We start from the raw sequence: 25,565 nt of genomic DNA on the forward strand, positions 1-25,565 counted from the left end.
ACTAGAGCTACAATTCTGGTGGTTAACCCCACTGCTATAAAGCAGTCCCTGCCTTAGAGTGCTAAAACAGTTGAAGTAGTGGTGGTATTTAATAAGCCTCAACAGATTCCTGTCTCTTAACCTATTCCATTCTGCCTAGGCTCTTTGTGGGATACTCATCCTTTTCCTCCTTAGTTTCTCCACCACTATTCATTTATTGGCCCCATATTTCATAGAAAATTATCATGCCAGGATTTTTCCAAAAGGGGGAAACAATTCTCTAATTCGACAGTAGTAATCAAAATCGCCAACCAGAAGAAATAATTAACACTTCAGCATCTTACCTATACTCTGTCTCTGAAGGCACTATAGCTGAATCTAGGAACACTGGTCATTTATACCTATTAGATCAACTACCATCCTAATGGGCAAAAATGGGCAAAATCCTCAGCTGATATTGGCAGAATCCATACTGCACCTCCAAGATTTAGGTAGATTGCTCAAAATCTCTCTCCAGAATCAATGCCTATAAGTAAAGAAGCCTTGAGAGCATCAAGCCTACAACAGATTATAAGGACCAGGGTCTCATTATTCCCAGCATGAGTCCCTGTAACACCCCTATTTTCCCTGTGAGAAAACCCAATGGCTGAGGACTGAGGATTGTCTAAGGAGCCCTGAATACAAAATAACATTGTTATCCCTTGGTATCCAATTGTTCCTAACCGCCCTCCCCACACCTGCTACACTACTGATATCCATTACCACTGGCTACACTACTGATATCCATTACCACTGAAAGCAAACTTTTCAGTGTAATTAACTTATGCAGAGCATTTTTAGTATTCCAGTTGATTAAGGTAGCCATTATCTTTTTGCTTTCACTTGGGAAGAATGGAAATACCCCTAGGCAGAAATGCCAGGGTTTCACAGAGTCCTTTCCTTTTCAAAAACCTTAAAAACTGATTTAAATGATAATAAAATTTTCTGCCGAGTCTAGTTTGTTACAATATGCAGATAATTTGCTTCTCTACTCCCCCTTCTCAAATCTCTTTACAGGAAAATAGCATCCACAGGTTAAACTTTTAGCCTTTAAAGGACATAAAGTCTCGAGAGAACAATAGCAGTTTACCCAGATTCAGGTTAGACACTGAGGGTATTGGATCTTGAAACAAGGACTACATTTGGATACAGATGAAACCCCTCACACCTGGTGGAGGGGGCAGGATGGCGGAGAAGTAGGGAGCTCCGTACATTGCACTCGCCCCCATATCTCACGGAAGAGATCTAAAGCCATAGGAAACCTTACAGAATCCACTGAGAAAGCCTTCTAACGTGAGTGCGAACTGGGGAAGATAAAATCGGGCCNTTGGTGCAACCCCTCTGGAAAACAGTGTGGGGGTTCCTCAAAACATTTGCAAAACTACCCTATGACCCAGCAGTAGCACTGCTAGGAATTCCCCCAAGGGATATAGGAGTGCTGATGCATAGGGGCACATGTACCCAATGTTCATAGCAGCACTCTCAACAATAGGTAAAACATGGAAAGAGCCTAAGTGTCCATCAACTGATGAATGGATCAAGAAGATGTAGTTTATTTATACAAGGGAATACTACATGGCAATGAGAAAGAATGAAATCTGGCCATGTGTAGCAAAATGAATGGAACTAGAGGGTGTTATTCTGAGAGAAATAAGTCAGGGAGAGAAGGATAAATACCATATGTTTGCACATATAGATGGATTAGGAGGAAGTTAACGGAGGATGAAGCAGGAGAACAAGGGGAAAAATAGTGGGGGAGAGGGAGGGAGGCAAACCATGAGATACTCTTGAATGCTGAGAACAAACTGAGGGCTGAGAGGGAGTGGGGGAGAGGAAAGGGGAGTAATGGGCATGGAGTAGGCTACTTGTTGGGATGAGCACTGGGTGTTTTATGTAAACCAACTTGACAATAAACTATTAAAAAAATAAACTTGAGAATTAAAAAAAAAGGAAAAGAAAATATGTACCCAGTAAGATGATGATGAGTCAGTGCTTCAAGATGATCTCCAATACTTATGACCTTGAGAAGATGTAGACTTTAGATGGGAAGTGCCTGAGAGTTTCTCCCTCCTCATCTTCCTTTTTACTCACATGTGGCCTTAAGTGGTTTCCACCTACTATGCAGTTTCCCTCTGATGTAGTACATGGTAGTCATAAAAGGTCCTTCCGGGCACTGTGGGGAAAAAAAAGTCCTACTAAATATAAAGGACCTGACTACTGATCAGTGAGGCTTTCAAAAAAAGATCTTGATCAAAAGGAGGAAATGTGAAAATTACTAAAGGGAAATCTCACTAAAAGAGTTGGGAGGTTTAGTAGGGGGTGCTCTCACACCCTACCACTCACAGTCAGTTGCAGGCCCAATAGAAGGAGACTTTGGAAGAGGCCTTGAACCATGGATACTACTTTATTACCCCAGCAGGAGGAAGACTTCCTCTTCCCCAGCAACATCTCAGCCAATGAAAAGCCACTATATGTAGAATTCCCAGGTTACTCCAATAGACATTTTTTTTTTTCCAAACAGCTTTCTCAACTCCTCACTTTCCTCTATAAAAGAGCATTTCACTCTTTTGTTGGGTGGACTTGCCTAAGGTTTTGTCATAGCTTGCTTTTCCCAGATTGCAATTTTCTGCTGTTCCTGAATAAACCCACCTTTTGCAGGTAAAGTAACAGGCAGTTTTATTTTTTAAGGTTAACACAACATATGTACAAAAGACATCTTGTGTCATGAGCCACATGATAACACAGGCAATATCCTTACCTTATACCCATTAGGAGTAACTTCCCATTCCTCTGCAGCACACTCGTATCCCTAGGCAACCACTCACCTACCTTCTATCCCTATAGATTTGCACGTTTTAGAGTAGAAGCATACAATATATGGTATTGATATGTAACATGGATTAGTACTTCATTATTTTTATTTCCATGTAACATTCCATGATATGGATATAAAATATTTTATCCATTCATCAGTTGATGGTCATTTGGGTTGTTTACACTTTTGGGCTATCATGAATGGTGTTACTATCTAGAAGTGCAATTTTGAGGAACTATCAGACTGTTTTCCAAAACAGTTGCACCATTTTACATTCCTACCAGCAGTGTATGAAAGTTCAAATTTCTCCCCATCCTTACCAACATTCTAATTTTTTCTTATTTATTATAGTCATCCAGTGAGCGTGAAGTGTATCTCCCTGTGGTTTTGATTTGCATTTCCCTAATGACAAATGATGTTGAGCAACTTTTCATGTACTTATTGGATATTTTTATATCTTCTTTGGAAAATTTCTATTCAGATCTTCAGCCCATTTTTAATTGGGTTATTAGATTTTTTATTATTGAGCTGTAATTGTATTTATATATCCTTTATATATTCTGGATACAACCTTATCAGATATATTATTTGAAAATATTTTCTCCAATCTANTCTGAGCTGTCAGCACAGAGCCTGACGCAGGGCTTAAACGAAATGTGAGATCATGACTGGAGCCCAAGTCAGATGCTCAACCGACTGAGTCAACCAGGCATCCCCCACCTTTTTTAAAAGTATTTTTTATTGAGGTAAAATTGGTATCTAAGTTTCAGGTATACATTATAATTCAACATCTGTTTGGACTACAAAGTGATCACCACGAAAAGTCTAGTTACCTTCCATCACAATTGATGGATATAATTGATCCCTTTCATTTATTTTGCCCAGCTCTATCTCCCCTTTCCCTCTGGTAACCATCAATCTGTTTTCTGTATCAATGAGTTTCTGTTTTGTTTGTTCACTTGTTTTGTTTTCCTTATATTCTGCATGAGTGAAAGCATGCGACATTTGTCTTTCTCCATCTGACTTGTTTCATTTAGCATAATACCTTTAGCTCCATCCGTGTTATCGGCAAAGGAAACAACCCATAAAACTAAAAGACNTTCATCATAAAAATAAACACTCATATTGAGAAGAGAGAAGCCTATAAAAAGGGCTCTGGAAAGTCATCTGTGCATGTTTCCATGCACGTGATATTGCAGACATATTACTTCAGTCTATGCGAAGAAGTATGCAGAAAAGGTAGCTCCCAAAGGAAATAGTATGGTATTACAGAACCTGTCCTGGGGCTGGGGTGCTTCACCTCAGATTATNGCCTATAAAAAGGGCTCTGGAAAGTCATCTGTGCATTTGTTTCCATGCACGTGATATTGCAGACATATTACTTCAGTCTACATGAAGAAGTATGCAGAAAAGGTACCTCCCAAAGGAAATAGTATGGTATTACAGAACCTGTCCTGGGGCATGAGGTGCTTCACCTCTACCTCTGATCTAACTTAATTGAGTGAAATCATGTTAATGGAATCCCCAGCTACAGATCTTCCAAATAAAACTGTTTCAAACAAACAAACAAAAAAATAAATTCTTGGGGCGCCTGGGTGGCTCAGTCGGTTAAGCATCCGACTTCGGCTTAGGTCATGATCTCATGGTTTGTGGGTTCTAGCCCCGCGTAGGGCTCTGTGCTGACAGCTCAGAGTCTGGAACTTGCTTCAGATTCTGTAACTCCCTCTCTCTCTGACCCTCCCCTTGCTCACGCTGTCTCTCTCTCTCAAAAATAAATAAAATATTAAAAAAAACTTCTTTATATTCCTTTATTGATTTCTTTATCGATAAAGCTTTGTGTGCAACATCCACCATCTGTGCCCCTTAAGGTGTTATTTATTGCCTGCCTTTCCTGTGTATGGGTCACACTTTCCAGTTTCTTTGCATTTCTTATAATTTTTTGTTATAGATATTTTATAATAGTATCTTATAGCAACCTGGATAATGATCCTCCTCCTCTAGGGGATTGGTATTTGCTTGGTTGTTTATTTGCTCCACAGTGTGCAGCCTGATGTTATTTCTTCTAGTCTAGTTGCCTAACGGTTGTGTCTGGATGGGAGTAATGTACTAATTGGCAAGATTTTTACCATTGGACATGCATGTGGTTGGAGGCTGCTAGATGTCAGGGGGTTTTCTTTTGACCCACATTCAACCAGGGACTAGTAGCTGGGAGGTTCCTGCTCTGTTCTGGAAAGCAGTTTTAGACATATACATAGACTTCTAGATTGCCAAGGATGTGTGGTATTTTCATTTTAAACCTGTGTCCCTAATTGTAACCTCTAGATCAGAGCAATTTATTGTTCAGTGTTTGGTCACATGCCCTGTGCTAGCAAAATATTTGCTCTGTGTGAAGGGTCTGCGTGTATTAAGAAATACTTTAAGTCTGTCCCATGTTCTGCTCTAATTGTCCTGAGTAGGTGTAGCCCAGCACATGCACACAGCCTTTTCAATTCCCAGAGTTGACTATGCTCCCAGGAGGGCTCCTTTTGGTTTCCTCTTCGTTTCTCTTTATTAAAATTCTGGCTGCTCTACTGCTTTGCTTGCACCAGCTCCTCCTAATTGCTCTCCACCAAAATTTCCACTGTTCTTGATAATGTCCTTAGGGACAGAGTTCTCCATTGTTTCAAATTCACTTAGCAGAGTGGTGGAATTCTTTGTCTTCACTGCATATTTTCCCACTTAGAAAGAACCTGTGCACCACTGAACCAAAGCTGGGGTAAGGGGCCCAGAATAAAACCACTACTTTATGAGTGGGCACTGGGGCATGGTGGAAGTCCTTGGTTTTCTTTGTTTTTTTGTTTTCTCCTTGAGTGAAACACTCAAACTTTTACTNGAGCTAGGGTGGAAAAATTCAGGGCCTCCATATTCTCAGCCTGCACACAGAATAGTGCTTCGACTCAAAGAATGGAGGCTGGGTAGTGGAAGGGATCAGTCCTTTTGGCTGTGCCTGTGTAGAATAAATTTCTGCAACACAGAGTTGAAGGGAAACCACAGCCCCAGGGTGAGAGCTGGGGGGAGGAGTCCTACCTCCTCCAAAGATCTTCACCATGGCTGCCAAGAATAGAGCACCCAAGGTGGAGCTTCTGTAAGACAGACCTGGTATGGTAGAGCAAGTGCAGAGGCCACAGACTCTTGCTGTTTCTACTGATACTTAAAAGGTTTTCTTGAATCAGTATTTTTTTCAATTGCTATATGCCCTTTGGACATTTTCTGGAGACTTTAAATGATATCTCACCCTTCAATATATTTTTAAATTTAACTTGAGTGGAAATGTCCAGCAAAGAGAGAAATGGAGTAGGTGTCACAAGCCAGGGTTTTCATTCCAACTTGGCCTCTAACAAGCTCAGTGACTTCTCCTGAAATTCAGTTTCCTCATTAGTAGAATAAGGGAATTGTATTAAAGACATCTGCATTCCTTCCAACTCTAAAATCCTATGATTTTATGAAGGAGAAATGGAATAGAAAGTAATCAGTGAAAAAAATTCTTCTGTAGCCGTGTGAGAACAGCAACTATGAAAACAATCCACTGCCTTTCTAAACCGAAACTGTTCCATCTTGTTTTTAATTAGACCATGTACTTAATTTCAAACTTTACTTAATCAAAATGCTACTTTAATGCATGCTTTGCAGTCAAGAATTTTCTTCACCCCAAAAGTTTCCTTTCTAACCATTAGAACTGAAAAATTTGGGGCAACAGAAAGTTGCCTTTCACTGACTGGTCATCAAAAATATGACAGCTTAATGCTAAGTGAAAGTACTATAATTTGCTACCATTTTACTCATATTATGAATTCTGCAAACAATTACTTTCTTTCTGAGACAAGTCCAAGTTTCTGTATAAGGCTCTAAGGCCATACCTCCCAAGAGTGTCTATTAATTATTCATCCTTATTCCAAATGTGTGNCCACCCATTTCTAGTCACAAAGACAACAGTTTATTTAGTAATAATTATCTGCACAAATTGTTATAACAATAAAACTGTGGTAAAGAGCCTCCATTTCTGAGTAATTTTGTCTTACTAATAATTTTTAACCTGTTTTTAATATTTTTGTTTACTATAGTCTACATTCAAAATCTATATACTAAAAGCAGGGGGAGAATGGACTTTATATAATTTAAGAAAACTGCCAATGCAAATATATTTAAAAGCTTTCAACTACTAATCCACAACAGAATATCCTATGATAAAGCTACAAGGTATATATAAATTATGAATACACATTGGCAAAAGTTGCTACTCACGGACACATCCAGTAATTAGAAGAATGAGAGCAAGATGGCAATACGGACAAAGTGATCCAGAAACAAGAAATCATATAATCTTTACATATCTTGCCCTTAAAGGAAAACTTATTTTTAAACTAACCATCTGTACAAATCAATCACTGTCAACATCTAAACGGAAAAGGCAAAATATTTATCTTAAGGTGTATTATAGGTGCAAATCCTTGTAGAGGAAATGTAAATGCATACTTTTTGAGTTTGTCCAAATGCTAAGGCCTCTTTCTGGTTTTCACAGCTGACCCTTAGGCAAGAACTGTTCAAAAATTTCCAAATGAGCTTATCTGCTCACCAAGATATTTCTATGTTAAAAGCTTTCGGGAAGGCACTTGGCCCAGTTTCTATGATTCCCAAATTACTCTGGTTTCAACTTAATTGTTTTGAACTGGGATTCCCTTATGAAGAAATATAATATTCTTTATAATAAAGGGATATAAGAAATAAAACCCTATCATCTTGCTCCATTTTCAGAGCCCATATTCTAAAACTGTAGCTTATTCATCTCAATCCATTAAAAAATATTATGTTTCAAGACTGATTTAAAAATTCACACTTTATATTCTTTTACGTGAGTGATATTGTAATGTAAAATTATTATGCTATAATAAATGTCCCTTTTCTTGATATTTTCTTAGTTAATCACCCTAGGGAGCTNATATTTATCTTAATATGATAAATTGAGAGAAAAATATTTAAGATTTACTTAGTGGCCCTTACAATAACTGTGTTTTTCTTTCAGGTAATTCAAATTTTCATTAGCTGAAAATACTGGTTAATGACCACATAATCCAATGGTTTAGAGACCACCTCTAATCATATGAAAAGAAAACAGCTTCAGGGCGCCTGGGTGGCTCAGTCGGTTAAGCGTCCAACTTTGGCTCAGGTCATGATCTCCCAGTTCGTGGGTTCGAGCCCCGCGTCAGGCTCTGTGCTAACAGCTAGCTCAGAGCCTAGAGCCTGCTTTGGATTCTGTGTCTCCCTCTCTCTCTCTGACCCTATCCTGCTCACGCTGTCTCTCTCTCAGAAATAAATAAAACATTTAAAAAATTCTTTAAAAAAAGAAAATAGCTTCTTCAAAAAGAAAAGAAGCTATTCAAATTGGAAAAGAGAGGAACTTCTAAGTGAACTTTTACCAACATTTTATTGATTATTTCTAGCAGGTAAAACTTGATTATTTTGTTTGGGTTCTTCCTTGCTATGTCACACTTAAAGGAACTCATTAAATTACTGAAAAAAGGAAGGGAAAATCTTGTAAGAAATTCTGAATTGTCAACAAAGATTCAAGTTCTGATCATCCAGAGTACATATACATAGTCTTCTCCTACTTGCCTAAAGGTCATTAATAATTTTTAAGTGGTTGTTGCTTTATCTACATGTGTGAGCATGTGCACACAGACACATGTGCTTGCATACATTCTATTTAGTTGTTTCTTTGTATAACTTTAGACAGCAAAAGCACTATAGTTAAGATGGAAATAGAAAAGACAATTCGCTTCCTAAGCTTTTTAGATCATTCCCAGAATGACCACTCTCAAATTACATCACGGATTTAAGTGTTTAAAGAGAATGATATAAATTTTGGTTCAAAACAAGACCAATACCTCATTTTGATGAAAAAATAAAATTCCCACGACTAAAGATGATGGTTAATGATGAAGAACATTCTACATACATACATACATGAGAATTAAGGGAGATTTTTCTTCCAAAACTACACAGTGGCAATTGCTTTTAAAAACCACAAATAAAGATATCTATCATTGTAGTATTTCAGTGGGGAAGGAGGCTGAGAAGCCATGAACTTACACTACCCTCTTTTGTTGTTTAAGAAATGGATACTTTCCATCTAAATTGTCAGCATAAAGGAGATTTAAAAAACTACTAAAATTTGGAAACCAACATTCATCTGGTATGGATATCAAATGGCTATTAGGCCTCAAAAATGGAAATGGGGTAAAGTCAACTAGTAACAAAAACTATGTTTTGGGTACAACTAAGACAGTAACAAGAAAATAATATGGTGATAAATATAGATGTCACATTAAATAGATTGTGAAAGATGTAAAATTCAAATTCCTTTTCAAATAAATCTTACTAAAAGAAGGATTATAGAAAATGGGAATGTATGATTTTTTTAAAAAAATAAAACAATTCTGCTTCAGTGTAAATGTGTCAAAAAAAAAGTCTTATGCAACTTAGCAGGAACAGTTTCCACAGCCTTTTACACTGTTGACAATTTCTTCTTGTAGTTTCTTCCTTTCCTCTTCTTTGGACATATTTTCTTCCTTTGCATCCCATTTGGGGTTATCATGGTTCTGTACACGACTGCTCTGTGTGTGCCACATTTCTGAATAGATACTGCCAGGGTTAGCAAGCAAACCATGGTGGGTACCACGTTCAGCTATCTTACCCTAAAAACGAAAAGCAAGAGAAACATAGAAAAAGGTCATATAAGTAGCATAATAACTGAAAATACATAGTACTTTCTAACTAAGGATTTCGAAGGATTAGTAATCATTAAAATACCCCTCCCAATTCCTCATCCATAGTACAAGTAGAAAAAATTGAGGTAGGAATGCTTTCTTTACTGTTAAGCTATTAACCCAGAAAACAAACAAAAAGCTACGAAATCCCATATATTGTAAAACACTTCACTTAAATAAAATTCTAATGTTCTACTTTTCATTTTGAAGGGCAGAAAAGGTGAAAAAAATTTAAAGGCAATTATAAGTGGAAAATATTTAATCAAAAGCACTGTTATTTATTACGGGGACTTAAAAACAATACCCTGAAATCCTTATGTGTACTTTAAAATAAAAAAAAATTTCTCCAAGAAAAGCTTACTTCTTCCAGTAGCTATTTTTGTTAACAATGGATATTAAGCCTAATACTGCACAAATTTGGTATAGATTCCAAACTCTTATCTACAATTAATTTGTCTCTTGACAGCTACTGTTAAACATGCTGGGAGACAAAAGGAATTTTGTCACTTCTACTGGTATTCCTGTTTATAAGACCTTTACAAATATACCCTTAAGCAAAATAACTAAAATTTGTTCCCACATCTGAGTGTTTAATTTAAGGCTCCTCTTTTATTGCTAGTTAGGCAGTTTTAAAAAGAACTTTTTTGCTCAGCTATTTAAATTCCTCAGGATTATGAAGAACGTAGTTCTTAATCTTGGTATATGTGGACCACTTCATTGGCACAAAACTCCCCATGGATTACATACACATGGAACATGATGTGGGGCTCAATCCCATGACCTTGGGATCATGACCTGAGCCAACATCGAGAGTCAGACGTTCAACCAACTGCACCACACTGGCACTCCAACTTCTAGGTTTTCTCAAAGAACAGTTAGGAATTTTATCATCATCTTGAATTCATGCTGACAATTCTGCTCCAATATAACATCACAAGGATGCTCCTCTTCTCCTCCCATTCCATATTTGTATTCTTCTCCTGAGTAAGACTACTGTTTTCCAATATAAATATATTTACTCACATGCTCAGTCTTAAAATATACACAAAATAGCTTCAAAATGGCTACTCCCATACTAATACCAATAACAGGTATTAGGTTCAAATTTTGAGTTCTTTTTGTCTTATGTTCCACTGAGGGTAAATAATCAGAGTGATGTGTCCAATAGTTATTTGGGTTGTTTTTCTTTTGTGTATTTATGTTATAAATTTGTTATGCAGTTAGTTTCACTTCTGTTTGTAATCACTTTCTATATTTCCCAATCCTTGTTGAGTTTCAATATTTTAAGTATATAAAAACATTATCATGGTTCAAAAGTAAAAATAATATAAAAAAGGAGGAGCTAAGATGGTAGAGTAGTAGGAGGACCCTGGTCTGGTCTTGTCCCTCAAACCCAGCTAGATAACTATCAAATCATTCTGAATATCTAAGAAACTGATCTGAGGATTGACAAAACAAACTGCACAACCAGAGGGAGAGAGGCAGCCACACTGTAGAAGGTAGGAGGTGTGGAGATGTGGTTGGGGGGAGAAATGAAATCACAAGTGCTGTGGAGTGGAGAGAGTGGAGAGAGAGGAATGCACAGGGGATAACACAAGGGAAACACTTCCTCAAAGCCACTGACTGGGAAAATGAAAGGGGCTGACTTTGGTGAGGTTTATCAACCAGTGGAGCTCAAAGATAGATCTTCGGTGTGGCTGGTATAGAGCTCTGAGGATGCAGCAGTGCTCCTGTACAGTAGGCAGGCAGGTAACCTGGGGGAAAATGGCATGATCTGAGGATCTCCTGAGATGCTCCCCTTTCTTAGAGCCATCTGAGAGACCTCTCTGGGGACAAAGAGCCAGGAGACAACATAGAAGACACCAGAGAGTTCATTAGGGCAGAGATAAAAGAGCTTAAAACCAGTCAGGCTTAAACAAAAAATATAATAATCAAGATTTGAAACTGACTGGATGCAATGACCACAAGGATGGAAGCAGTGGAACAAATTAAGTGATAACAGAAGATAGAATTATGGAAAATAAGGAAGCTGATTAAAAGAGGAAAAGAAAACTCTTGTATCACAAAAGTAGACTTAGGGAACGTGGTGACTCCTGGAAATGTAATAACATTCACATCAAAGGAGTCCTAGAAGAAGAAGAGAGAAAAGGACGCAGAAGGTTTATTTGAGGAAATTATAGCTGAAAACTTCCCTAGTCTGGAGAACAGACTTCCAAATCCAGGAGGCACAGAGAACTACATCAAAATCAACAAAAGCAGGCAAACCACAAGACATATTGTAATTAAACTTGCAAAATATAAGGAAAAAATCTTGAAAGCAGCAAGAAAAAAGAAGTCCTTAACTTACAAGGGAAGACAAGTAAGGTTAGCAGCAGATCTCTCCATAGAAACTTTGCAAGCAAAAAGGGAGTGGCAGGATATATTCAACATGCTGAAGAAGAAAAATCTGCATCCAAGAATATCCTATCCAGCAAGGCTATCATTCAGAATAGAAGAAGAGATAAAGGGTTTCCCAGACAAACACTAAGGGAGTATGTACCACTACACAAGCCCTGGAAGAAATATTAAAGGGAACTCCTTGAGTGGGAAAGAAACGCCCAAAGTGACAAGGGCTATAAAACTCTCCAGAAACAACAACAAAAAAAGTTAGTATCAATAATTCATATCTATTACTGAATTCAAATCTATCAATAATTACTCTGAATGAAAATGAACTAAAGGCTTCAATCAAAAGACACAGCGTATTAGAAGGGATAAAAAAAACACACCCCCTCTACATGTTGCCTACGAGAGAATCATTTTAGAACTAAAATCTGCAGACTGGAAGTGAGGAAAATGGAAAAACATTTGTCACGCAAATGGATGTTAAAAGAAAGTGGACGGTGGGGAGTACCTGGGTGGGTCAGTCAGCCAGACTTCAGCTCTGGTCATGACCTCTCAGTTTTTGAGTTTAAGCCCCAAGTAGGGCTCAGGGCTGAGAGCTCAGAATGTGAAACCTGCTTTGGATTCTTTGCTTCCTCTCTATCTGCCCCTCCCCTACTCGTGCTCTGTCTCTCTTACAAATAAACATTTAAAATTTTTAAAAAAGAAAGCAATAATTGTATTAGACAAACTAGATTTTTAACCAAAGAGTGTAAAAAGAGATGAAAAATGGCATTATATCAGAGTAAAGGTGTCTATCCAACAGGATCTAAAAATTATAAATATTTATGCCCCAAACTTGGTATAATCAAACACATAAAACAATAACAAACATAAACAATCTCATGGATATTAATAAAATAACAGTAGGGGATATTAACACCCCACTTAGAGCAATGGACAGATCATCTAAGCATAAAATCAACAAGGAAAAACTGGCTTTGAATGAAACCCTGGACCAGATGAGCGTAACAGATATATTCAGAACATTTTAACCTAAAGCAGCAAAATACATATTCCTCTCAAGTGCACATAGGACATTCTCCAGAACAGATTACATATTAGGTTACAAATCAGTCCTCAACAAGTACAAAAAGGATTCATATCATACCACGGGTATTTTCTGATCACAACACTACAAAAGCTAAAATCAATCACAAGAAAAAATTTGTAAAGACCACAAATACATGGAGGCAAAAGAATATGCTACTAAATGAATGGGTCAACCAAGAAATAAAAGAAGAAACAAATAATATACGTGGAAACAAATGAAAATGAAAACACGACAGTCTAAAATCTTTGTGATGCAGCAATGTAAGTGGTCATAAGAGAGAATATATACGAATACAGGTCCACTTCAAGAAACAAAAAAAAATCTTTTTTAATGTTTGCTTACTTTGAGGGGCGGGGAGCAGGCAGAGACAGGGAGACACAGAATCTGAAGCAGGCTCCAGGCTGTCAGCAGAGCCTGATGTGGGGCTCAAACTCATGAACTGTGAGATCATGACTGGAGCTGAAGTTGGGTCTGATGCTCAACCAACTGAGCCTCCCAAGAACCCCAAGAAACAAGAAAAATCTTGTTAATTAATAATGCTATCTTACACCTAAAAGAGGTAGAAAAAGAAAAACAAATGAAACGTTAAGCCAGAAGAAGAAGGGAAATAACAGTGATTAGAGCAGAAGTAAATAATATAGAAACAAAAAAACCACAACAGATCAGATCAATGAAGCCAGAAGATTGTTCTTTGGGGGAAAAAAACAAATCGGTACTCCTCAGCCAGATGAATGAAAAAGGAAAATAAAAGGACCAAAGTGAATAAAATCACAAATGAGAGAGGAGAAATCACAACCAACATCACAGAAATACAATTATAAGATAATATTATGAAAAATGTTATGACAACAAATTGGGCAATCTGGAAGAAATGGATAAATTTCTCGAAACATATAAACTACCAAAACTGAAACAGAAGCAAATAGAAAACTTAGACAGACTGATAACCAGCAAAGAAATTGAATCGGTAATCAAACTACCTCAACAACCTAAAGTCCAGGGTCAGATGGTTTTACAGAGGACATCTGCCAAACCTTTAAAGAATTAATACTTCTTCTTAAACTATTCGAAAAAGTAGAACTAGAAGGAAAACTTCCAGACCCATTCTATGAGGCCAGCATTAGCTGATTCCAAAACCAGTCTTGACTAAAAGAGAACTATAGGCCAATATCCCTGATGAACATGGATGCCAAAATCCTCAACAAAATGCTAGCAAATTAAATACAACAGTACATTAAAAGAATCAAACTTTAACTTTTTGCAGACGACATGATACTCTACATAGAAAACCCGACAGACTCCACCAGAAGCCTACTAGAACTGACAGAAGAATTCAGCAAAGTTGCAGGGTACAAAATCAACGTACAGAAATAGGTTGCATTTTTATACACCAAAAGTAAAGCAACAGAAAGAGAAATCAAGACACTGATCCCATTCACAATTGCACAAAAAGCCATAAAATACCTAGTAATAAACCTAACCAAAGATATAGGAGATCTGTATGATGAAAACTATAGAAAACTTATGACGGAAATTGAAGAAGACACAAAGTAATGAAGCAACATTCCATGCTCATGGATTGGAAAAATATAGTTAAAATGTCATTACTACCCAAAGCAATCTACACATTCAATGAAATACCAATCAAAATTGCACCAGCATTCTTTTCAAAACTAGAACAAACTCTCCTCAAATTTGTATGGAACCACAAAAGACCCCGAATAGCCAAAGTAATATTGAAGAACCAAAACAGAGGCATCACCATCCCAGACTTTAGCCTGTACTAAAAAGCTGTCATCATCAAGACAGTATGGTATTGGCACAAAAACAGACACATAGTCCCAGGGAACAGAATTGAGAACTAAAAATTGGACCCAAAGTGTACAGCCAACTAATCTTTGACAAAGCAGGAAAGAGTATCCATTGGAAAAAAAAAAAAAGCCTCTTTAACAGATGGTGCTGGGAGAATTGGACAGCAACATGCAGAAGAATGAAACTAGATCATCTTCTCACACCATACANTAAAAAAAAGTTTTTCTGTTTGTGATTGTTTTATGTATTTAGGAGCTCCCATATTTGGTGTGTAGACATTTATAATTGTTAGCTCTTCCTGATGAATACACCCTGTAATTATTATATAATGCCCTTCTTAGTCCCTTGTTACTGTCTTTACTTTAAAGTCCAGTTTGTCTGATAGAAGTATAGCTACTCCAGTTTTCTTTTGACTTTCAGTAGCATGGTAGATATTTCTCAATCTCCTTACTTACAATCTGAAGGTGTTCTCCAGTCTAAAATGTGTTTCTTGTAGACAGCTAATAGATGAATTTTCTTTTTTTATCCATTCTGCTACCCTATGTCTTTTGATTGGAGCATTTAGTCCTTTGTGGGATTCATTGTTCTGGTGGTGTCTCTAGTATCTTGCATTCCTTGCAACATTTCCCTCAGAGAGTCCCCCTCAGGATTTCTTGTCGAGCTGGTTTAGTGTGACAAATTCTTTAAATTTTTGTTTATTTGGAAAGACTTTTATCTTTCCTTCTAATCTGAATGACAAGCTTGCTGGATAGAGGATTCTTGGCTGCATATTTTTTCTGTTCATCATATTGAAGATCTCCTGCCATTCCTTTCTGGCCTGCCACGTTTCAATAGATAGGTCTGTAACTACTCTGTTAGGTCTCCCTTTGTATGTTAGGGCCCTTTTNAGTTTCAGTAGACAGGTCTGTCACCACTCTGAAGGTTTCCCTTTGTATGTTAGGGCCCTTTTGTCCCTAGCTGCTTTCAGAATTGTTTTTTGTCCTTATATTTTGCCAGTTTCTCTATGATATGTCGTGCAGAAGATCGATTCAAGTTATGTCAGAGGGGAGTTCTCTCTGCCTCTTGGATTTCAACTTCTGTCTCCTTCCCCACATTGTGGAAGTTGACTGCTATAATTTGTTAAAGGACTCCTTCAGCGCCTTTCCCTCTCTCTTCCTCTTCTGGAATTCCTATAATACAGATGTTATTCCGTTTGATTGTATCACTGAGCTCTCGAACTCTTCTTTCGTGTTCCTGGATCAGTNACTCTGCACCTGTGAGTGCTGCTGTACCAAAGTAGGCTCTTCACCGTCCAGGGCCTGTCCGTTCAGAAAGTGTTCTTTGAATGGTGACTCTTGGTCTCTCTTGTTGAGACCCTGGCTATTTTATTTTCCTACTCGTAGTGGTATTTGGGACACTCCACCATGTGTACTTTGGCTTCTTTTCTTGAGGTAGCTGCTATAAGGTTTTCTCAGCAGACTCTGTTTCCTTTTCCTCCCAAACTCCTGGATACTGTAAGGGTTCCTATGGCTTCAGGACTTCTCTGTTTGAGAGATGGGGGGGATGAGTGAAATGTACAGAGCTCCCTACTTCTCCGCCATCTTGCCTCCCCCCCTCCCAATATTTATTCTTCTAATTCATGAACATAAAACATCTTTCCTTTTGTGTCATCCTCAATTTTTTTCATCAATGTTTTATGGTTTTTATGGTACAGAACTTTCATCTCCTTAAATTCATCTCCAGGCATATTATTACTTTTGATGCAACTATAACTGGGATTGTTTTTTTAAATTTCTCTTTCTCCTACTTCATTAGTGTATAGAAATACAATATATTTCTGTACATTAATTTTGTAACCTGTGACTTTACTGACTTCACTGAATTTCTGTGAAAAATTTTACTTTTTCCTTACCATTCTGGATGCTTTTTCANCCTAGTCTTATGTTAAATAAAAGTAAGAGTGGACATTCTTATCATATTCCCGATCTAAGAGGAAAAGCTGTTTTTCACCATTAAGTATGATGGTAGATGTCGGTTTCCCATATATGGCCTGATCATGATGAGGTATGTTCTGCTTTAAAAAAATATTTAAAGAGAGAGAGGGAGGGAGGGAGAGAGAGAGAGAATGCATGTATTCATGTGAGCATAGGCAGGGAAGAGACGGAGAGAGCAAATCCCAAGTAGGCTCCATGCTCAGTGTGGAGCTGACACGGGGACTGATGTTACTCACAACTGTGAGATCATGACCTGTGCTGAAGTTGAGAATCAGAGGTTTAACCAACTGAGCCACCCAGGCACCTTCAAGTATAACTCTCCTTAAACCTACTTTGTTGAGAATTTTTATCAGGAATGGATGTTGTACTTTGCTAGATGATTTTTCTGCATCTGTTGAGATTATTATACGTTTTTTTCCTTTCTCTTGATATGATGTATTAATTGATTTACAAATATTGAACGACCCTTGCATCCCAAATGATTTTTTTTTAAAAAGTACTCTTGACTTCAGTTTGCTAATATTTTGTTCAGGATTTTTCCATCTATGTTCATCATAGACACTGGCCTGTAGTTCACTTTTTTTGGCTGTCTTAATGTGGCTTCGGTATCTTGGTTATGCTGGCCTCACAGAATAAATTTGGAAGCTCTACTTCCTCTTCTATGTCTTGGAATTGTTTGAGAAGAATAGGTATTAACTTTTACTTAAATGCTTGGTAGAATTCACCTGTGAAACTATGTGGTCTCGAGTTTTCTTTGTTGGGAATTTTTAAATTATGGATTCATTATCATTGCTAGCAATTGGCCCGTTCAAATTCTCTATTATGTCCTGATTCAGTTTTGAAAAGTTTTATATTTCTATAATTTATCCATGTCTTCTAGATGCCCAAATTGCTGGCATATAGGTTTTCATAGTATTCTCCTATAATTATCTTTTGTAGTTCAGTGGTGTCAATTGTTATTTCTCCTCCTTCATTTCTGATCTTCAGTCCTTTCTCCCTCTCTCTCTTTTTTTGTAAGTCTAGCTAAAGCTTTATCAATTTTGTTGATTTTTTTTTTCAAATAACCAGCTCCTGGTTTTATTGATCTATTCTTTTATTTTTTTAAGTCTCTCTATCATTTACTTTTGCTCTAATCTTTACTATTTCCTTCTGTCTCCTGGCTTTGGTCTTTGTTTGTTCCTTTATTTGAGATTTTTATTCTTTCTTGAGATAGGCCTATATTGGTATAATCTTACCTCATAACAGGTTTGCTGCATCCCAAAGAATCTGAACTATTATGTTTCCATTTTCATTTGTCTCCATGTATTTTTTAATTTTTTTCTTTGTCGATCCACTGGTTGGTTAGTAGCATGTTGCTTAGCTTTGTGTTTTTTTCCATATTTTTCTTGCAATTGATTTTTTTGGTTTCATATTTTTTTTTTTTTTTGGAAAAGATGCTTGATGTGGTTTTATCTTCTTAAATTCATAAAATCTTGCTTTGTGCCCTAACATGTGATCTATTCTGGAGAATGTTCTATGTGCACTTAAAAATTGTTTTTTGATAGAATGTTATGAATATATATGATGTAGTTTTATCTCGTTCAATATGTCATCCCAAGTTACTGTTTCCTTAATTTTCTGTTTGCATGAAATATCCATTAATATAAGTGGGGTGTTAAATTATTATTATTGTACTAATTTCTTCCTTCATGCCTGTTAAGACATGCTTTATGATTTGGGTGCTCCCATTTTGGGTGCATAAATATTTACAACGGTTATATCTTCTTGGTGGATTTTCCCCTTTATCATTATGCAGTGTCCTTCTGTCTTATTACAATCTTTGTTTTAATGCCTCTGTTGTCCAATATAAGTATTTCTCTCCTGGCTTTCATTTCACTTCCATTTACAAGGTGAAATGTTTTTCCAACCTTTCAATCTCCATGTGTCTTTAGGTCTGACCTTAGTCTCCTGTAGGTAGTGTTTAAATGGGGCATTTATTTTTTATCCATTCAGTCATCTCATGTCTTTTGATTAGAGCATTTAGTCCACTTACATTCAAAGTAAATAACTGGTATGTTATTATTGCCATTTTGTAACTTGTTTTATGGTTGGTTTTTGTAGTTTTTCTTTTTTTTCCATGTTTACCTTCTCTCTTCCCTTGTGATTTGATAGCTGTCTTCAGTATCATGCTTCAATTACTTCCTCTTTACTTTTTGTGTATCTACCACAGGTTTTTGATTTGTGGTTACCATTAGGTTCATATATATATTATGTATGTAGCGTCTTATGTTATGTTGATGGTCAGTTGACTTTGAAGTCATTTTAAATGTACTAAAATTTTACTTAACCCAAGATTCATATATATATGTCATACTTAACATCCTTTTATTTTGCGAATCTCTTGACCAAATTTTTGTAGATATCATTGATTTTACTGTTTTTGTTCTTTAATCTCAAGGTTTTATAAGTGATTAATATACTTCTATTATATGTTTGCATTTACCTGTGAACTTTTTTCCTTTCATAATTTTCTTACTCCTAATTATGGCCTTTTCTTTCCAGTCAAAGAATTCCTTTTAATTTTTCTTGAAGGATGGATTAATGGTGATAAACTCTTTTAACTTTTATTTGCCTAGGACACTCTTTATCTCTACTTGTATTCTGAAGATAGCCTTGCTGAATGGAGTATTCTTGGTTACAAATTATTTTTCTTTCAGTACTCTGAATATACCATGCCATTTTGGCCTGCAAAATTTCTGCTGAAAAATGAAGTGAAAGCCTTGTGGGATTTCCCTTGAATATAACTGTTTTCTTCTTTTCTCTTGCTGCCTTCAACGTTCTCTATCACTACATTTTGCCATTTTAATTATTATGTGTCTTACTGTGGACCTCTCTGAGTTAATTTTGTTGTGGGCTCTGTGTGCCTGCAGAATCTGGATGTCTGTTTCTTTCCCCAAGTTAGGGAAGTTTTTAGCTATTATTTCTTCAAATAAATTTTCTGTGCTCTTCTCTATCCTCTTTCTGGGATTGCTGTAATGTGAATGTTGTAATCCATAGTGATGTCACTGAGTTCACTTAATTTATTCTCATTTTTAATTTTTATTTGTTTGCTATTCAGCTTGGTTTCTTTCTGTTACTCTGTTTTCTAGCTCACTGATCCATTCTTTTGGTATTCATTCCCTCTAGTGTATTTTTAATTTTATTTATGAAGTTCTTAATCTCTGATTGGTTCTTTTTTATATATTCTCTTTGTTAAATGTTGAGAGTCTCCACTCTTTTGTCTAGTCCAGTGAGTGTCTTTTTTACTATAATTTTGAATTCTTTATCAGGCATATTGCTCATCTCTGTTTAATTTAGTTCTTTTGCTTTCATTTTGTCTCATTCTCTCATCTGGAGCATATTCCTCTGTTTCCTCATTTTGCCCATTTTTTTGTGCTTGTATTAGGAAAGTAAGCTAAGTCTCTGATCTGGAAAGGGGTGGCCTTATGAAGAAGAGGTCCTGTGGGTGTCCTGTAGCATAATGTCCACTGTTCATCAGCACCAGGAGCTTTAGGGTTGTCTCCTAGAGGGTGGTGTGCACCCTATGGTTGTAGCTCTGTTTGCCTACAGTCATGGGCATACCAGGCAGGTTTTGGTCCCTGTGCTGTTAAGGAATGAGTCTGGGGCTACTACAGGCTTGTAGTTCAGCCTCTTTGCCTGGGCTGCCATCATACCAAATAGCAGGGTACTCTCTATTGTCCTCTAAGAGGCTTTCAGTGGTAGGCAGGGCCTACAATCAAACCAGATGCCTGCCCCCATCCATCTATTAGGGCTGCAGCAGCACGGACCTTCATGGTCATTCTGAAGGTGAGGGTCAACCTGCCTTTCCCTAAGAGGTTTCTCTTGGTGAGCAGGGCCAACAATTAGACCAGATGCCTACCCAGTCTGTCTGACACTGCTTCAGTTGCACTGCTGTGTGTGGTTATCTTCTCCTCAATCCAGGACAGTAGTCACTTTGGAGTGGTGCAGCTCCCCGTCAGGGCTGCGTACAGGGTTTGTCTTGGCAGGAGCTGCTTTGGAGGGATGCTTGCTAAGTGGGAAGAATACGCAGAATGCAGGATATAGTATACGTTGTGTTGGGAAGATAGGTAGAGTGTTCCTGCTAGTTCCTGCAACTGCATGGCTATCTAGACAGGGGAGTGGGGTGGAGAAAAATGGCACCCAACACCTCTTCTGTTCTTAGAGAAATCTCCTACTGATCCCTGTCCCTCCTGCACACATTCTGAGATTAGTAAATAAATGTCCTTCATGTATATCCCAGGCAATTTTCGAAGTGGTGCTTCTATTCTATATCTTGGTGGGGTTTTTCTTGTTGTTGTTCTTTGTTTATTATGCTGGCTATTTAAAGCCAAGGACTTCATTTCTTATTGCCCTTTGGGCTTCCCACAGCTAACCCAGCTAATTTTTAAAGAACTTGGCATTAAGTCCCAATGTTTGAAAAAGCTCACAAAGTTAAGCCCCATAGTCTTTCAAAGCCTAATTTTTAATATAATTTATTGTCAAATTGGTTTCCATACAACACCCAGTGCTCATCCCAACAAGTGCCCTCCTCAATGCCCATCATCAATTTCCCCTCTCCACTCCCCCATCAAGCCTCAGTTTGTTTTCAGTCCTTTTTTTTATGTTTATTATTGAGACAGAGAAATAGAGCATGAGCGGGGGAGGGTCAGAGAGAGAGGGAGACACAGAATCTGAAGCAGGCTCCAGGCTCTGAGCTAGCTGTTAGCAAAGAGTCCGACATGGGGCTCGAACCCACAAACTGTGAGATCATGACCTGAGCCAAAGCTGGACTCTCAACTGAGTGAGCCACCCATGCGCCCCTGTACTCAGTTTGTAAGAGTCTCTTGTGGTTTGCTTCCTCCCCCTCTAAATATTTTTTCCCTTTCCCCTCCCCCATGGTCTTCTGTTAAGTTTCTCAAGATCCACATATGAATGAAAACATATGGTATCTGTCTTTCTCTGCCTGACTTATTTGACTTAACATAATACCCTCCAGTTCCACCCACGTTGTTATAAATGTCAAAGCCTAATGTTATGGGGACCTGTCTTTCCAATGTAGTTCCTCCTTGCCTGGGTTGCCTGGTGTGGGGTCTGCTCCTCCCTCTTTCCCCTGCTTGTGGTGTTCCTTCTGTTCATGGTTAGTCTCAGTGGGGCTTTGGTTCCAGACAGTGTCTGCCCCTTCTATCCTTTTCAATGTGGCCTTCTCTCTGCAATAAACTGCAAAGTCTATTGTGTCAGCCTTCCAGGTGTTTTCTATGTTAGTTGCACTCATGTGGCTATCTACGTGTTTCTGTGGGACCAGGTAAGCTCAGGATCCTCCTACTCTGCCATCTTCCCAAAAGTCCACCGCATACTAAACTTTGAAGTTAAATCTCTTACCTGCCCCAAGACAATGATTTCATCTGCATCAACCACTGTTGACAATCTGTGCGCAATGAAAATAGAAGTTCTGTGTTTGACTGCATCCCTCATGGCACCAAGAATAGTCTGCAAGTTTGACAACAAGAAGAGTAGGAAGTCTATTAGGTAAATGTAAATTAAAATAATCATACATTTCTTAAAGGAACATATAAAATGCCAATTGATTTTGTATTATATAAACTTTATACCACTACCAAATATTTACCCTAATGTAAATAATTACTAAGAGGAGGAGAAAATAGACCAACATGAGAAGGCAACTATGACATTATCATGGAAAAAATTATCTTTGAGATAGGCAACAGTTCTTTATTACAAAGACTGAGAGAAGGTGGATATTTCTATACATAAAAACAAACAAACAATAATGATGAATCCAGTGGTATCAGGAACATGCTGGTTATGATGTTTATCTGGCCTATGAGAAAAAAAATAAAATGAAGTAGGAATCAAGTAATAGGATACAGAAAATGACAAAACAATGAATAGAAAGATAGGAAACTCAAAGGGTACAGGAACATTTGCTTTTGATTAGTTCAAACTTAGAGGACAGACAGGGCAACAAAGACAACTGGGTATATTTAACTTAAGCAAACTTCCCTCTGAAAAGTATTCTGACTTCTTTATCCATCATTGATCGATGGACACTTGGGCTGCTTCCACATCTTGGCTAATGTAGATAATGCTGCTATAAGCACAAGGGTATATGTATCACTTTCAATGAGTGTTGCTGTAATTTGGGGGTAAATACCCAGTACCACAATTACTGGAACATAGAATAATTCTATTTTTAACTTTCTGAGGAACCTCCATACCGTTTTCCAGACTACCTGCATCAGTTTGCATTCTGATCAGCAGGGCACCTTTGTTCCTTTTTCTTCACATCCTCACCAATACTTGTTATTTCTTGTGGTTTTGATTCTATCCATTCTGACTGGTGTGAGGTGATATCTCATTGTCGTTCAGATTTGCATTTCCCTGATGATGAGTGATGTGGAGCATCTTTTCATGTGTCTGTCTGCTATCTGGATATATTCTTTGGAGAAATGTCTGTTTATGTCTTCCACCCATTTTTATAAATTTAGATCTTTTAATTTAAATACACAATGAGAGGACAATCAGATGGCCAACAGACACATGAAATGATGCTCAGCATCCCTCATCAGGGAAATATAAATCAAAACCACACTGAGATACCACCTCACGCCAGTCAGAGTGGCTAAACTGAACAAATCAGGAGACTCTAGATGCTGGCAAGGATGTGGAGAAATGGGCACCCTTCTACACTGTTGGTGGGAATGTAAACTGGTGCAGCCCCTCTGGAAAACAGTGTGGAGATTCCTCAAAAAATTAACAATAGAACTCCCCCAAGGCCCAAGCAATAGCACTGCTAAAAATTTACCCAAGGGATACAGGAGTGCTAATGCATAGGGGCACTTGTACCCCAATGTTCATAGCAGCACTCTCAACAATAGCCAAAACAAGGAAAGAGCCTAAGTGTCCATCAACGGACAAATGGATCAAGAAGATGTGGTTTATCTATACAATGGTACTATATGGCAATGAGAAAGAATGAAATCCGGCCATGTGTAGCAACATGGATGGAACTTGAGGGTGTTATGTTGAGCGATATAAGTCAGGCAGAGAAAGACAAATACCATATGTTTGCACATATAGGGAGATTAGGAGGAAGTTAACGGAGGACGATTCGGGAGGAGAAGGGTAAAAATAGTGGGGGAGAGGGAGAGAGGCAAACCATGAGAGACTCTTGAATGCTGAGATCAAACTGAGGGCTGATGGGGGTGGGGGAGAGGGAAAGGGGGGTGATGGGCATGGAGGAGGGCACCTGTTGGGATGAGCACTGGGTGTTATATGGAAACCAACTTGACAATAAACTATTATAAAAAAAAATACAATGGAAGATAATTCAGACATAAAAACTGAAATCCTGCCATTTGCACTGACATGCATGGGGCTACAGAGTATAATGCTAAGTCAGTCATAAAAAGACAAATACCATACAATTTCACTCATAAGAGAAATTTAAGAAACAAAACAAACAAGCAAAGGAAAAAAGGCAGAGAGAGAATGAGACAGAAACAAATCAAGAAAGACTCTTTTTATTTATTTATTTCTGAGAGAGAGAGATACAGCGTGAGCAGGGGAGGGTCAGAGAGAGAGGGAGACACAGAATCTGAAACAGGCTCCAGGCTCTGAGCTAGCTCTCAGCACAGAGCCCAGCGTGGGACCCGAAGCCACCAACCGTGAGATCATGACCTGAGCTGAAGTCAGATGCNTAATGGGAATTAAGGAGTGCAATTGTTGTGATAAGTAGTAAATGATATATCAAATTGTTGAATCACTAAATTGTACACATGAAACTAATATAACACTATGTTAACTATACTGGAACTAAAATAAAATTTAAAAAGAACAAAAACCCTTAATGTCATAAACTGAAAAAAAGAAAAGCAGCAAGACGATGGAAATGGCTACACAGAGAGCAAAGTTGTCACTTGATGACAATGAGATAAAGCTGAGAATGAAACATCTAGCTCCATTTCCCCTTACACTAGAAGGAAGGAGAGCTTCCTCCCAACACCTCTGGCCTTTCTTTCTTTTTTTTTTAATTTTTTAAAAATGTTTTATTTATTTCTAGGAGAGAGAAAGACAGCGTGAGCAGGGGAGGGTCAGCGAGAGAGGGAGACACAGAATCTGAAGCAGGTTCCAGGCTCCGAGCTGGCAGTCAGCACAGAGTCTGACGCGGGGCTCGAAGCCACGAACCACGAGATCATGACCTAAGCAAAAGTCGGATGCTTAACCGACTAAGCCACCCAGGAGCCCCACCTCTGGCCTTTCTTGAACACAAGCATTCTATACAGGGCACATTAAATTGGCACAAGTTTTTAGAATCCATTTTTCCCCAAAATATCCAAGATTCAGAAGAAATGGGCCAAACTCCCCAGTTATAAACAGAGGGAATAACTGAGACACTGGCCCTGAATAGTCAACAGAGTGAACCTAACTGAATAAAGAGCAAAAGACATCAGGGAAATACAAATCAAAACCACACTGAGATACCACCTCACGCCAGTGAGAGTGGCTAAAATGAGCAAATCAGAGAACTCTAGATGCTGGCGAGGATGTGGAGAAACGGGCACCCTCCTACACTGTTGGTGGGAATGTAAACTGGTGCAGCCCCTCTGGAAAACAGTGTGGAGGTTCCTCAG

At 38.0% G+C, this 25,565-nt stretch overlaps 1 protein-coding gene across 4 annotated transcripts in view; it reads right to left on the reverse strand.

The window, feature by feature from the left end:
• Positions 1-8,275: 8,275 nt before the first annotated feature.
• ABCB7 (ATP binding cassette subfamily B member 7) overlaps positions 8,276-25,565 on the reverse strand; it is a 149,258-nt gene continuing 131,968 nt past the window's right edge. For 3 of the 4 annotated variants that reach the window (XM_077760844.1, XM_077760845.1, XM_077760843.1), the window contains 2 exons: positions 22,294-22,401; positions 8,276-9,564 (listed from right to left, as the gene is read on the reverse strand). In XM_077760844.1, coding sequence (XP_077616970.1) covers positions 9,349-9,564; positions 22,294-22,401 — 324 coding nt within the window. In that variant the 3' untranslated portion in view covers positions 8,276-9,348. The remainder of the gene's footprint in view (positions 9,565-22,293; positions 22,402-25,565) is intronic. The other variant, XM_077760846.1, reaches the window with a different exon arrangement.

Source organism: Crocuta crocuta, unplaced genomic scaffold, assembly GCF_008692635.1.
Source record: "Crocuta crocuta isolate KB4526 unplaced genomic scaffold, BGI_CrCroc_1.0 scaffold2078, whole genome shotgun sequence".
Lineage (NCBI taxonomy): Eukaryota > Metazoa > Chordata > Mammalia > Carnivora > Hyaenidae > Crocuta > Crocuta crocuta.